This window comes from Vanessa cardui, chromosome 8 (genome assembly GCF_905220365.1).
Source record: "Vanessa cardui chromosome 8, ilVanCard2.1, whole genome shotgun sequence".
In the NCBI taxonomy this organism is placed as follows: Eukaryota; Metazoa; Arthropoda; class Insecta; order Lepidoptera; family Nymphalidae; genus Vanessa; species Vanessa cardui.
This window is the reverse complement of record NC_061130.1, coordinates 4755395-4771391: the sequence shown is the minus strand read 5'-3', so window position 1 is coordinate 4771391 and position 15997 is coordinate 4755395. Positions and strand designations below refer to the sequence as shown.

Below are 15997 nucleotides of genomic sequence, written 5' to 3'. Positions count from 1 at the left end.
ACAAAACATGGTACAAAATTGCAGTCGAAAGCTGTCTCTCAATCTGAAAATTAAATGTTTTTATTATTTCATCATCCATTGTGTATATTATGCTTCGTATATTCCTAAGTTTCATCCAAAAATAGTATTGTCATACTTGCGGTCAAGATTGCGAAAAATTAAAAACAACATATAAAAATATTATATGTGTTTGTCGAAGATACAGTACAGTATTGAACTGCTGTTTGTTTACTTGTATCAAAATTCAAAACTTGTGAATTTACGTCACGGGGGTTCTTAGGAATTTTATTATTTTTTTTATTAGTCCGTTAGTTAAAAGAATAAACATAATAGTAAATAACATAACGATAGCAGACTATAAATGATCAAATATACTATTTGAAATGGCGCTTAAAAGTTTTTTTAAGGTTTACAGCTAATCATTTCGTACATTTTCATGTAAAGAATTTACGATTAATTTAATTATTATTCTCTAATTTTTCTACGAATTTACTTACTGCTGTTATCACGTATCGATCTGTTAATAATTAAAAAAAATATTTGAAATAATAAACACTTACAATCTACATTTAATACTTCACCCAAAATATTAACGATCAGATATATTTTGAAGGTTACTATTAAAACTGTAATCTTCAAATCTCGTGTTCTTACAACTGCTTCCATCAGATCAAAAAAACTATACTACTACGGTCAGTCATGATGACTGAACAAATTGTTTACTTTTTGTGAGGTGGAAAAAATATCAGTAGGGCTTTGTTTGCGAGCCCACCCGGGTAGGTATCACCCCCATATTGTACTGCCATGAAAAGACTGCATATTGTGTTTCGGTTGGGGGGATGGTTAAGGGACTTTACTTATATCCCAGGGTTGGTGCCGCATTATGATTTAACACGTTCAGTGCCAGCGACACGCCTAGCGTGTTCATGCGAATTTCTATAGCCACGCCGCGAACACGCTAGGCTTGTTCTAAGAATTTCAGTGATATCTTAAAAACTAGGCTAAATTATTCATTCAAACTAATTGAGTGCAATCTTCAAGCGATAAGCTACTGAGTTTTTAAGTGGCCCGTTAAAAATAATATTTTTTTTTTATTTTAGAAAAAAATGTCTTTTGTAATGCCGGCGACACGCTAGGCTTGTTCACTTATTAAGGATAATCATAGATTGTCAAACTGTTTTTTCAACAAACCACATTTTATTAATGGCTTATTACCAATTTGTTGACAATTGAACTAATTTTGTTATTGTTTTCTCAAATTTGAGGAACTTTGTTACATTTTTTTTTTGTACAAATATCTATTATTATAAAAATTTATACACCTTTGTAGTAAAACTATATAAGCCGTAATTCTGCCATTCCTATTTAATGACAAAGTTTATACTAAATTGTCTTACTTCGTGTTATGTTGATACTGATACTGATTATGTATTACAAGTACCTATATGTTAGTTCGATTAATCATTAACTACCACATACATACACCAAATATATAAAATCAAACACTAAATAAGGCTGATTTACCTTAAAAATGTAAACACATGTCAACTTCAAATTCGTGTTACAAGAATTGAAGTAATGAAACAATGAAACGAGTTTAGCTTACAAGAAGCTTGATTATTTTTTTAATTATTTGTTTATTAATTATTACTTATTTAATTTATCTTTATTATTATATCAAGACATGTGCACCGAATCGATATCCTATGACCTTTGAACATTTCTAGCAACTAAAAAGAAAGTGAACGAAACAAGTGAGATAAAAATTGATTTTAGAAATTAATAAGTATGTATTTGAGAAAAAAAAGGAGGTGGATTTTTATGGACACTTTATGAAGCGAAATTTAAACACTGTTTTAATTTGTACATATTGAAAGTTCTATTTTATTTTATTTGATTATACCTTACTAATTTCAAACTGACCCGCGTCCTTTGCAGGGATACAACAGTAGATAACAGATAACAGTATATATCATGAACAATTTTTTTATTGAAATACGAACTAAATCATAACGCGATAAAAAGTATATATCAAATTCGACACCAATGTAAATATGATATGTGGGAATTTATTAAAAAGTTTTACAACCACTGATTCATTATGATGTTTAGTTACCATAAAAGCGGTTTTTTGTCATAATTCCGGGATAAAACACTGACAACATCATTCTAAACACCTTAATTATTGCATAACACAAGAAATATTAACTAAAAAAGACCGTTTTAACAAAAAAATAACAATTTTATTGTTCCTGTGCCAGTGGACACGCTACGCTTGTCCATACAATTTATCTAGCGATGCCGGGGACACGCTTAGCGTGTTCGCGGCATTATGTATGCCGGCATCGCTATAAGCATAGGAAAAATGTAGGTGGCAGTGAACGTGTTAAGTATTGATTCCTATTAATTACAGCGCCCACGTCTGCTTATGTACAATACAAAGTATTCAATAATGTGTAATTAATTGTAGTAGTTCGGTATGGTCAAAATAAAATTATATTTTACAATGATCCTCCAATCTCTCTATCTTTTGTTGCAATGCCGCCCTATAGTCCAATTATTTTCTAATGACAGCTCAATCATATTTAAAATAAGAAATAGTGTTACATGCTAGTATTAAATGCTATGCCATATAAAATAATATTAATTACAGTTTCACAAATTATTGATCACTTAATTACAATAATAACCTCTGCTATATTCATAATATGCAATAATAATATAATATATATTATGATATAGAATAAACTGTCGTAACACCGTATAGAAGCTAGGGTTACTCTTTAACATTTATAATCGTTATGACACGATTTGTTTGGAGATATAAATAAAACACCAATCCGTAGACATTAGACTTTATTCAATATAAAGTAACAAAAGTAATCACGTTTTAAAAAATCTTATATATTCTAATAAAAAAATATAATTAATAATCACGGTGACAAGTGAATCTGGCCATTAATACTTTTATAATGGCAATCAAAAACAGATCAAGTCCTTCATATTAGTCTTTCGCAATTTACACTTTAGCACACGTTAATATGTAGAAACGAGGTAGAAAAAAAAAATAATCTGAACAAACCAGGTTCATTATCCTTACACTATGAGATTGTCTGAAACACCACATTGATACAAGTTGTGTTTGTGTGGAGTGGTGGTGGTGTGTATGTGTGTGTGGGTGTGTGTGTGGGTGTGTGTGTGTGGGTGTGTGTGTGTGGGTGTGTGTGTGTGGGTGTGTGGGTGTGTGTGTGTGGGAGTGTGTGTGAGTGGGTGTGTGTGTGTGTGGGTGTGTGTGTGTGGGTGCATATGTATGTGTGTATGTAAGTGTTGTGGGTGTGTATGTGTGTGTTAATTCCAGATTCCACTATAGACGAAACCCCCATAAAACACCTCCTGCAATCTTGGTTAAGACAAGTTAACTATGACATGCTGAATAAAATATTCCTTACTAATGATCAGTAGTATTTGGAGGTAAATTGACACAAATGTAGTAACTCAGGCCATGTGTAAACTATTTAAAACACTTATTAACAATTAGAAATCACGTTTATCGAAAAGAGTAATTGTTTCATCGAGTCTTTTATATTTCTTAAACCTAACACTTAATATGACACTTAGACACTGACAAATTTTAAATTCCCCAGAATGTTCTATATTTAAACAGCCGAATACAGCTGCAATTTTTTTGACTCTCGTCATTAATATGTAAGTATCGAATAGTCGAAAAATTACAGTCTTATTAATAACATCGAAACATCAATATATCCTATTGAAATATGTGTAGATAACAAGTGTAACTTATAAATACACATAGGAAAAAAAAACGAAATTTTAACATTTCGCCATCAAAATCGATAATCAAAAACCTTACGACCTAAAAGATTGAAACAACAATATCTTACTCAGAATTACTCGTGTAGCTTATAACTGACATGACAGTAAATGCACAATATTAACAAAACGAATGTATAGGAACTATTAATATCCAAGCACTGAAACTACAAACTAAATTAAATGCAATGTGAGCTGTTCAATAATAACAATAATAAGAACTTATCAATATAAATCAGGTGGTTCAACTTAGCGATTAAAACAAATAGTAAAAAAAAAAAAAAAAAATTAAAGGAAGTAGAGAGTTTCGTTGAGCGAGTAGTGCGGTTGGTTGTGCAGGCTGTTGGCGGCCAGGAAGGCCAGCTTGTGCGCGTACTGGCACACGGCTGGCACGCGAACCTGCGTCGAGCAGTTGAAGTACATGTGCGTCAGTTTGTACGTCAGCCGCTGGATCTGGAACGGTTCACGCGATTATTTTTATGTTTTTATTTTTACTTTTTTTTCAATAAAATATTACTATTTTGTATAAAATGACCTTTATTGGAGTAAGTATTTGGAGGAATGAGGATGAAGATAATGATAGTTAATTAGTTTGGTCGTGAAGGAGCGACAAACAATCACATTTATAATATTAATAGTTAATTTTGTACTGAGATCACATATTATATACCGCTTTTAATTTTGCAAATATCTCATAATCTTAAAGTACAGTATCAATTCTTAAAAGACCTTAAATTATAATTAATATACATTAAATAATCTAATTATGATAATACTTTTGAAGTTATCTTAATTAAACTAAGCCATGTATTTCATTTTAGTTATTTTAGAGTTCCTAGCTATATTGTTACAAAGCGGATTAAACTTACGCGATCGGGATCCAAACTCGAGGTATCCTCGATGACGTTGTAGGAAGTGGGAGCGATAGTTCCTTCGCGCACATTCTGGGATACTAAGAAGAAGTCGTATCTGAAACAAAACAGATTCATGTTAGCTGTAAAGTAAAAAAAGATGAATGTATTTTTTTATACTATTGGTTGACGAACGGTATGGGCCTCTGATGGTAGGTGGTCACAATCTACTTTCATCGCCATTGCGCCAACAACCTTGGGAACTAAGATGTCCCCTGTGCCTGTAGTTACACTGGCTCACTCGCCCTTCAAACCGGTACTCAACAATACCAAGCACTGTTGTTTGGCGTGGTGAAGGAAAACATCGTGAGGAAACCTGCATGGGACAAATTTCATAGAAATTCTGCCACATGTGTATTCCACAAACCCGCATTTGAACAGCGTTGTGGAATATGTTCTAAACCTCTCCTCAAAGGGAGAGGAAGCCTTTAGCCCATCAGTGTGAATTTACAGGCTGTTGTTGTTGTCGAGAGAGAGACAGACAGACAGACAGACAGAGTCACTTTCACATTTATAATATTAATATAGTTTAAGATGAGCTTACCGCTCTGGCAGCGTGACCACGTCATCTATAACAGTGCCGGGACGAGGATTCTCGCCGGTGCGACCGCAGTCAATGAATACTCTTGTATTGATCCTCTTGGAAACAACGATGAACGCCATTTTGATGTCAGTGTTACCATAGACCTCTGCTAGTTTCTTCTTAATCTCCTCCACCTATAAAATAATAATAATGTAGTATTATTTTCCTTTATTTAACTTCATTTCATTTATATTTTGTGTGACTCACTTCGTGGCTCTTGACGTATGGAATCTGCCCATCGCCTACGCCATCGCGGTAAAAGAAGATGCGTCCTGGCAAAACACCTATAACAATAACAAATAATGAATACTTAGTGTTATACACATAAAGTACATACAATTTTGTTTATAAACATAAAGGTTGTACATAACATGCTTTGGGAAACGTAAAGATATATTATGATTATTATTTTTGTATGTATGTAGTTTTCTTATAAAATCATGTATATACTCGGGCACTTGTTCTTCATCCGAGTATTTCTCATTTTCTATTTATTTTACAAAACAATATTTAATTCATTTATACAAACCATTCCTCTCGCGGTACTTTCGCACAGCGCACAAGATGTTGAATCCAATGTGCGCGCTGAGCTCCTCGCCCGACGTGTGCGCGTTGACGCTGGTGTAGTAGTGGGTCATGTGCCGGTCCAGGGTCGCCACGAAGGCGCCGAAGCTCTTCTCCTTGGAGCGGGTGTCGTGGCACACGTCGTAGCCCACCACCATCAGAGTGGGCAGTGGGATTTCTACGACCCAAGGCGCTCCACCGAGCTGTTGTCAAAATTGAGAATTTAGTGTAACAACAACATCTTGTAAATTCCCACTGCTGGGCTAAAGGCCTCCTCTCCCTTTGAGGAGAATGGAAAATGTATTCCACCACGCTGTTCCAATGCGGGTTGGTGGAATACACATGTAGCAGAATTTCTATGAAAGTTGTCACATGCAGGTTTCCTCACGATGTTTTCCTTCAACGCAGAGCACGAGATGAATTATAAAGACAAATTAAGCACATGAAACAGAGGTGCTTGCCTGGGTTTGAACCCGCAATCATCGGTTAAGATGCACGCGTTCTAACCACTGGGCCATCTCGACTCTTTCGACGAATTGAGTGTAAATCTAGACTATATTATTCCAAATTCCACATATATAGTAGAACCTCGTTAAGTCGAACCTCGATAAGTTGAAAACCTAAAAATCTCAAAAATATATTTTATTCCCTTCCATCCAAACACCAAAACCTCCATTACTAGAAATGTCAAACCTCTTTTAGTCGAAATAATCAGCGAGACCATAAAGCCATTTTGGAATAAAACTAGCTATAACGGATTTGAATCGCGAATATTAATTATTTACAGCGTTCGTGGTAGTCTACCCGTGACCACGAACGCTGTAAAGTGCTCGAAACGTCGGGATGTTAAAAATAATTAATATACGCGATTCAAATCCGTTATTGCTAGTTTTATTTCAATGTGTAATCGCAAAAATTTAAGACAACATTAAACCATTTTGGTACATAATTTCCGTCTATAACTTGAAAAATTAAATTTAATACTGTATCTCGAATAAAAATAAGTTATCGACTTTTATGTATGCCATATTTTTGTATTTACTTAATTACGTAGAATTAAAACACACCTAATTCGAAATTCTCTAAGTCGAAAACTTTGTAACTCGAATTTTTTGGCGTCTCCCTTGATGTTTGGCTTGTAGAGGTTCAACTGTATAAAGAACTATACTAGTCGCCCGCGTTTTAGAGTGTTTGTTGTCATGTGTCAAGCAAAAATAGTCTATGTTCTTCTTTAGAGTTCAAGTTTGCTTCATCACAAATTTCATCAAATTCGTTTCAACGGTTTGATCGTGAAAAAGCGACTGACAGTAACTTTGACATTTATATTATTATTATAGACAAAAGGATTAACTGTAATACCTTGCAATTGATTTGGATAGCCACTTTAGTCGCTATGGACATGGCAGATTTGCTAGTCATGTTTCGGGCGCAAATCACTTGGGTGGGTACAGCGCGATCCACTGTGCATTTTTTCTTGATGGCTTCATACCTAAGCATTTAAATAAAAATTAACAACATTACGATGAAATATAAATGATATCACTAACAATTGCTTTCATGTACACAATCATAATAAAAACACACTTTATTGATACATTTTTAGCGGAATGTAAAAGATACAAAATCCAAACAAGATCAAATAAACATTTAATTCATTGTTTTAAAACTTTAGATAAGATTAGATAAAGATAGAGATTTATAAATCTATCAGAGTGCCATGTTTAGAACTGTTACATAGATAAAGGTTTTACTGTGGCAGACATAAATTTTACATTAAATGTAATATAATACGACTGAATAGAGATCAGGCAGAGAACACTAAAGGAGGAGGAAGAATAAAGCTCGTAGAAAAATGAGAGAGTAGCAATACTTTCTAAATTAAAGGTCTTAAAGAATTCGTGACAAAGTGGTGGACTAATGAACTAGCTATTAGACCTTTAACAAATATAATAACCATACTACACAAGCTGCATCACTTTGGCAAGTCAATGGCATGGCAATCATTCCATGGCAGCAATGAAGTAGTTTCTTTAAAATATTTTTATAATCATAAAGTTAGAGAAAGGTTACCTGTCTGCATAATTTCGCGCCAGGACACAAACTATCATTGCAGGATTTTTTCTTGCGATAACGTTCTCGCACATTCCAGCATACTCCATCTGACCATCACGCTGGATAGTAACTATAATAATTTCACATATATTAAATGACCAATTCTTAATTTGTGAGATAATATCAAAATTGTATGTAATAAAAATCATACCTATTTCTGGTCTCGGCATTCGGAAGCCCACACCGTTTCCAGTCTTCATAATCAATTCAACGAATCCTTCTGTATCTCTACGCTGTCGCTCAGGTGTTATTACAACCCATGAAGGCAAATTCGCGATGGTGAACAAGCTTTTAGATCTAAAACAAGCAAAAACAATATTTTGCTTACTATAAACCACATTTTGTATTTATTCATCGAAGAAAGGTTTTACTAAATAATTTAGTACTATAGTATATACATATATTTAATTGTTTGCGATGAATTGATCCACTGATCAAAAAATAGCTGCATCAAATCATCTTCTACAACAACAACAGCCTGTAAATTTCCACTGCTGGGCTAAAGGCCTCCTCTCCCTTTGAGGAGAAGGTTTGGAACATATACCACCACTGGCAGAATTTCTATGAAATTTGTCACATGCAGGTTTCCTCACGATGTTTTCCTTCACCGCTGAGCACGAGATGAATTATAAAGACAAATTAGGCACATGAATCAGCGGTGCTTGCCTGGGTTTGAACCCGCAATCATCAGTTAAGATGCAATCATTCTAACATCATCAATCATCTTCTAGGTGTCTAAGAATACATTTAAAACAATCAAACATCTATGGGGACAATTCCTTAGAGAAATCTGTGATTGCAAGATGATTCACTATAAAACATAGTTTATCAACGTTAAGCTAATTTCATTATATAACTTGCAAAATAATTCATACCGCATATCTCTAGTCCAGCCATCATTGGTGTCACCAGCTGGGTATTTGGCATTGCCACCTTGAATAATGTTCTCAGCTGGAAGTTGGCGACCTTTGAAGCGTACCAATGAATTCGATAGTTTCATATTCCATTTAGCGAGTTCCTGCCAAAAAAATTAAATTTTATAAATTAAACCGATGACCACTGTTGACACCTGACACCACATGGGATACACCCTGACCACTTTTCATATGCGATCGTAGTTCTTCAGTGAATAAATTAAATTGATGACCACCGTTGACATCTGACACCAAAATATGGGCATACACCCTGACCACTTTTCATATGCGATTGTTTACAACTTGCCTCAACGACTTGCTTATTTTGCGTGAGGCGTCGATTGAAGTTGAGAAGCCTTTGTATGCGCACGTCGGGCCCGATCTTGGTGTGCACGGCGAGCGAGCGCATTAGCTGGAAGTTGCTCCGCATGTCGTCGGACAGGCCGGTCTGGCGGCACAGCTCGGGCACCAGGTACACGAGCTCGGGCATGCCGGCGCGGATGTCGCGCGCCTTCGACCGCGATATCAGCAGCGGCTGCCCGCCGTCCTGGATCCTGATGTTGTATTTCTAAAACGGACCATCATTTAAAATTTACCGTTAACTATTTTAATTCGTATACATTTAACATACGTAGCAGAGCTCGTATACATTTAACATACGCAGCAGAGCTCGTATACATTTAACATACGTAGCAGAGCTCGTTCTTATTTACCTTTGCGTAGTAGTCGAGATACGAGACGTTCTCATTTTTCATTTTGAAAGTCGACGACGGTGTCTCGCCCCAGGTGACGTCATCGACCCTGTATGTTTTCTTGTTGTAGTCTGTCATGACGATCTTACCGACGATGTCTTCCAAAAATATTTTTTTGTAGTTTGCACCCTTGGTTGATGCATATTCTTTGAGCATTTGAAGCACTGTGTCCATGCGAAGAACCTTAAAAAATCAATAGGTTAATCAATCACCGAGTTGGACTTAGCAGTAACATGAATTATGATGTTCTAGTTTCACTTACTTTGTGTGTGATTTCAGTCACCATCAGAAGGCGATCTTCATATTGATTGATAGTAGTTTTATATCCTGGCCATATTTGAAGTTTATACTCGGGAATATCAATCTGTCAATCATGTTAATAAAAGTGTGTAAAACAAATTTCTTACTTAATATTTTTTTGTATTATTTGTTTTAAAGTATTTAACTCATTTCGTTACCTTTGCAGCAGGATCAAAGAAATCTCTGTTCATCAGCTGCAGTTGCATAATGCTGAAGCATGTTCTTATAATGATGTTGAATATTTGAATGTAGTGATAGTCACCGGGGCTGACTTGGCAGGTAAGCTGTAAGATAAATATTTTAGAATATTCATTCTATTGAACACAGTGACCAACTCAGTCAATTACACAGGAGATATTGTAGGGCACAAGTTTGTATGGAGCAATCTCATGATTACTTTATTGCAATTGAATCAAAATTTTCATTGTAGCCGTACAACTGCTTTTGTTCTAGTAATTTGGTTTGGGATTCAAAGCAAATCAAATAATAATATCCTTTATTCAGGTAGGCTTTTACAAGCACTTTTAATTTGTCATTTAACAATTTTTTTTAACAACCTCTTTGGAAAGTGGATTCTGCCGAGAAAAACTGGCAAGAAATTCAGTAGTTACTCTTTTTCAACATTTAAAAAAACAGTCATGATATTTAATTACAATTCTATATGCATATTATATATCCTGCCTGAAAATCATTGTATCTCATAACCAATGTAAATTAATAAATCTTAATTTTAATAACCCAAGTCCAGGTATCTAAAGGATTTTTAACTTTAGAGCTGTACAAGAAAACAACAACGCAATTTAATAAAACTATGTAGATTGCAAAGTAAACGAACCTTGACTAATATTCTCATGCGGGCACCATCTGTAGTGCGATCAGAGTACAATTCCAATGGCTCTGGATGTAATCGAGATACAGTATACAATGCTGAACCATCAAATATATATCTGGAAATATAAATAAATGTTTAAGTGTGTTTCAGTAGCGTAGCTAGGTGAGGAAGGGGCCCCGGTGCATGTAAAAAGAATCTTTCCCATCCCTCGTTAAGTAATAAAAGTAACTTTTAAAATTATAGATACCAAATAATAAATATTGCGAGTCGTGATTTTCTAGCTTCAGAAGCCTAAGCTTAAGCTAAACACTAAGGTTTATTGAAATAAAACTAGTTTTTACGGATTTGAATCGCTTATATTAATTATTTTTTAACATCCCATGGTCACGGGTCTACCCGTAACCACGAACGCTGTAAAGTGATCGAAACGTCGGGATCTTAAAAAAATAATTAATATACGCGATTTAAATCCGTAAAACTAGTTTTATTTGAATGTGTAATTATCGCGAAAATTTAAGACAACATTACCCTAAAGTTTAGTTTTGAGGGCCCCTTGAAGTCCAGTGCTCTGGTGCTCTGCACCACCTGGCCCTAAGATAGCTACGCCACTGTTGTGATATTAGTTTAACAGAATATCATATTTCCGTAAACATTGAGCAAAATAATTTTGTAAGTAAAGATTTAAAGTGTTTTTCATAGTTACCCTCCAAGTGTTTTTGCGTGAACACGTAACAGCGCTTTACGAATTCCAGTATTATCTTCTTCCGGTGAGAAATCAACATGATACTGATAGAGAGACCAGTTAGGAGTTGTTTCAACTGTGAAGTAGTTGGCGCTCAGATCCAATGGTGTTCCGGTACTTCCTAAAACAAATATCTAATATTTAGATTTTTATTTTATAACTATAAAACTTATTTATTTACTTAAGACAACTAACAGTAGATACAATAACACATTGAATACGTACAATATAACAACTTGAATCAAGGAAAATGTTCTGCTAATTACAAGTAGTCTCGGCATGCACTTTAACATTACAATACACATATTTTATAGAATATTTTTAAGTGAAAAAAAAAATACATATAAGAATTCCACTAAACTATCAAATAATCAAGAAATATTATTAATTAATAATTAGAAAATAAATATTAAAGCATTCACCATCTAAACAAAAATTAACATTAATATTTATATTTCTCTAGATTACAACATTTTATTGAATTAATTTATGTTAGGAGTAACAATAACAATACACTAATTACAACTGGGCTGTACAAATAAATAAAGACTTAAACAATAATAGTTTCCGGTTTTTAAACTGAAGGATTCCTGTTTACACAACAATATTATAGCCATCATAAATTCCTAAGGATAACAATACTAACAAGACCAAACAAGCAATTATCATCATTACATACAAAACAAAGTCGCTTACTGCTGTATGACTCTATGTATGCTTAGATCTTTAAAATTACGCAACGGATATTGATGCGGTTTTTGTATATAAAACATGGTATACACAATATAGCTTTACTAAATTGTGTATTGATAATTTTAGATGTTTCTAATGAGATGTCGTAAATAAACAAATTCCATGCGAAGCCGGCGCCTCTAGTAGTTAACATAACATTTCTTTTTGGTAGTAGTTAAATCAATGAATGATTGTATTCTGTACTTTAATTAAATGTAAGCTATTGATCTCTTTCCTCACATACTATGTTTGTAGCTATGAGGAAAGAGATCAAATTTCCAGTCTGTATCTACAATGCAGTGCTTAGTAATACAAGAACACATTGGTCATGATTTTTGCTCAACAACTGATGAAATCTCATTGTTGCAGAATATTTATTATATTATTTTGTTGTTTTATATAATGAATATTACTTTTTTATATGAAATTCATTCCGTTTTTAAACAGTTCTTTATTTTTTAATTTTCGTAGATTCTTAAATTTATTTTCAACATGTAACAATTTCATTTTCTCATGTAATTCTCCATGGATCCAATATTAATTAAGATATACATAAAAATAAAAATTGATTAAGGAATAAAGTACTGATAGCTCAACAGCTCACTTACATAATATGCTTATGTAATAACATGAAAGTTATTTAATGGAAATAAAAACTAAAACTACTTAAAATTTCAATATTAACATATTGGGTTTCTAGGTTATATATAAAGCAAGTGAATTAGAATGAATGGATAGAAAATTTTAAACAGAGTCATAAGTCATTTGTTGCTGTGAGTACAGTATGCTTTAATGCTTTCATGCTTGGATACTTATTCTTGTCTCACACCAGAAATTATGAGACCTAAAGACATCAGCATAAAATATTTAGATTTGAATCTCCAGAACTAACATGGACACAAAAAAGCCGAAAGAAAAGAAGCTCACAAAGCTCAGATGATTGGTTATGTGTGTCTGTCAGTAACATGACACTAATAACCAATCATCACTAAGTATTAATATATCGTTTCTGAGAGTTTTCTAAAACCCATTTAAAATATATCATTTCAAAACATTGTATTAACAAAAGCTCTATGACATTGTCCATTGTTTTTGCCTGTGTTGGTTTAGTTCTATAGATAGATAAGACATGCTTGCTTCATATCAAATTTCATCAAATTAGCTTAGCCATGAAAATGTAACAGATAGAAAGAGTTAATCGCATGTATTAGTGTAGATTATCTTGAAAAGTCAAATTTGATTACTTCTAAGTTTTTACTCCACAAAACAAAACCTCTAGATTGAAACAATCATTGGTTGAGTTGAGTTTAATAACAAATATGCTGTTTTTCAAATGGTAAAAGTTAAGAACAATTTTTACAGTATCAAAGCAAATAAAATAATCATTCAAGCATGGTTAGACAATTAAAAACACTTCAAATTTAAAAATTGGTGACCACTTAACATCAGGTGGCCCAATTGCTCTTCTCCCAACCTATACAATAAAAAAAATATATGTGCAGAATATTTGATTGAGTAATCTATTTAGTCATGTCAAAATTGATCTGAATTGACAAGATGTAATAAATAAATTATATACATATATATTCAGGTAGGTATAAATTAGTCAAAATATCTGTAGACCCGGTATACTTAGTATACTTAGTACTTGGCTCCATATATATAACGATGAATTACTATCACCGTCATATATATGATTTGTCATAAACATAAGTGAAGAGCACTATATCTCGTGCTCTTCACTTTAATATGCTGCAAGGAGTGTGAAAGTGCATTCCAGCATGTAGTTATTAAAGTATATGTTAGGTAAAATTATAAACATCTGTATATAAAATATCTGTTATTTTTGATGGGTTAGCTGCAAAAACATACTCCCTAGATGAGTTTTAAATTCACACTACAAAGATTATTTATCATTGAATATTTCTATTCAATAATTCGAATCAATTGTTAGATTGGATGTTATTTAGTTTTCCATTTCAAGACTGTGGATAATAAACCCTATAGATTCACATATTGGCAAAAGCAATTTGTTAATTGCTTTGCTGTGTTATGTACAACAAAGTGAATTATTATTATATACATCTTTATTTATTGTATTAGTATTCAATGTATTGTAAAATTACCTTTCTTTGATGTCACTGTATCGGGACGAGTGCGCATGATCTGCATTTGTTCTGGCAGGACACGTCCACCACCCCTGCGTGATCCACGACCTACAACTGTAGACCCCGGTTCTCCACTAGCAGTTGGTTGGGATTGAGCTAAAAAAATATCATCATTGGTATATTACTAGTATTAAATAAATCATTAATTTTTTAAATATGATAATGTGGTTTTTTGGATACATACATAAAAAAAGTTATTTAAGTTCTATCACATGGTCAGACCCAACTGAATTGCAATATATATGATTTTAAATAGTACTTCAATAGGTATGTATGTATTTCTTAGATAAATAAAAATATTAAAAAAAAAATGAAAGGATAAATACATATCGCAATTGACTGCATTCTTTGCTGAATATCAACATCGCCTGGGTGCTCGTGAGTTGAAGGAGTAGTACGATGAGAGGCCCTGCCAGCAGACGGCGCAGGCATGCCCGCTCTAACCGGAGGAGCAACAGACGGTGGACCCCAAGCCGATGGCGGTTGCGGCCTAGGCCCAGGTTGACTTGGTTGCTGCTGTTGAGGCCTAGGCTGCTCTCCAGGTCTTCTCGGTGGTTGTCCAGTTCCATCTCCTCCTCTTCCCGCACGTCCGCGGGCTCTTCCACGACCACGCTCAGACATGTTTTATTTTAGCTGAATCTGCAACGCAAATTACGATGTAAGTATTATAAAGTATAGCCTTACTATAAACTCTAATATTTGTGTTTAAGATTGCTAAAACCACTAAAAATATATTAAAAATATTTACGTTTTGCGAAGTTTAAAAAATAATAAACAAGGTCAAACTGTTTTAAAAATGGAGGCATGTTATTTTTTACAATAGGTAGGTAGGTAATTGTAAATTAATATGATTTAAATTAAATATTCTTAATACATATATAAAATAACACATTACTAAGATTGTAATAGTTTTTTTTTTTTTTATATTATAAACAATATGAGACGTTTTTTAATAAAAGAACTGTGTAAATAATTTTATGTCTAGGCTGATAAATTGTATTTTTAAATAACTAGGAAAATTGCAAATGATAGGATATGAAGACACGTCCAACTTTAATTTAAAAATCAGTTGTTACCTAGGTAATTATCTAGATAATCAATAAACCTAGAACTTTAAACAAACTACCAATACTAAAAAGTAAAGAGTCAACCGAAGTCTCTAATGAAAATGGCAACAGGTAATTAGTAAAATCTGTCGAGTACCAACCTATAAAAAATCTGTACTAATGGTGCTGCCAGAGTCAGTCATAGAATCACTAAAGTAAATAAAAGTACGTCGAGTATAATCACTATTTTTTTTACATTATTCAGGAATTTAAACTTATATGATGAATATAGTATAAAGTAAATTTGTCAAAATACCATTGCCTTTTGGATTAATAATATGTACTTTTTATATTACCTTTTACTTTGTGTAAGCCAATTTTAAATCACTTGATTAGTAAAATTGCTAATATAAAAAAAAATATTCGAACTTGAATTATCAAACTTTTAATTTTGGTAAACTAACTCATTTAGAGAAAGTTTATTTTTATATGGCAATAATATATGAATAT

At 33.3% G+C, this 15997-nt stretch overlaps 1 protein-coding gene across 1 annotated transcript; it reads right to left on the bottom strand.

Moving 5' to 3' along the window:
• Positions 1-3412: 3412 nt before the first annotated feature.
• LOC124531798 (piwi-like protein Siwi) lies at positions 3413-15631 on the bottom strand. The gene is made up of 18 exons (XM_047106325.1): positions 15518-15631; positions 14768-15080; positions 14400-14537; positions 11503-11662; positions 10803-10914; positions 10126-10251; positions 9930-10031; positions 9629-9850; positions 9223-9483; positions 8877-9019; positions 8153-8298; positions 7960-8071; positions 7249-7378; positions 5855-6092; positions 5533-5609; positions 5287-5459; positions 4701-4800; positions 3413-4284 (listed from the first exon to the last, which is right to left on the bottom strand). The coding sequence occupies exons 2-18, from the start codon at positions 15060-15062 to the stop codon at positions 4120-4122; spliced, it is 2700 nt and encodes an 899-aa protein (XP_046962281.1). The 5' UTR covers positions 15063-15080; positions 15518-15631; the 3' UTR covers positions 3413-4119.
• Positions 15632-15997: the final 366 nt, after the last annotated feature.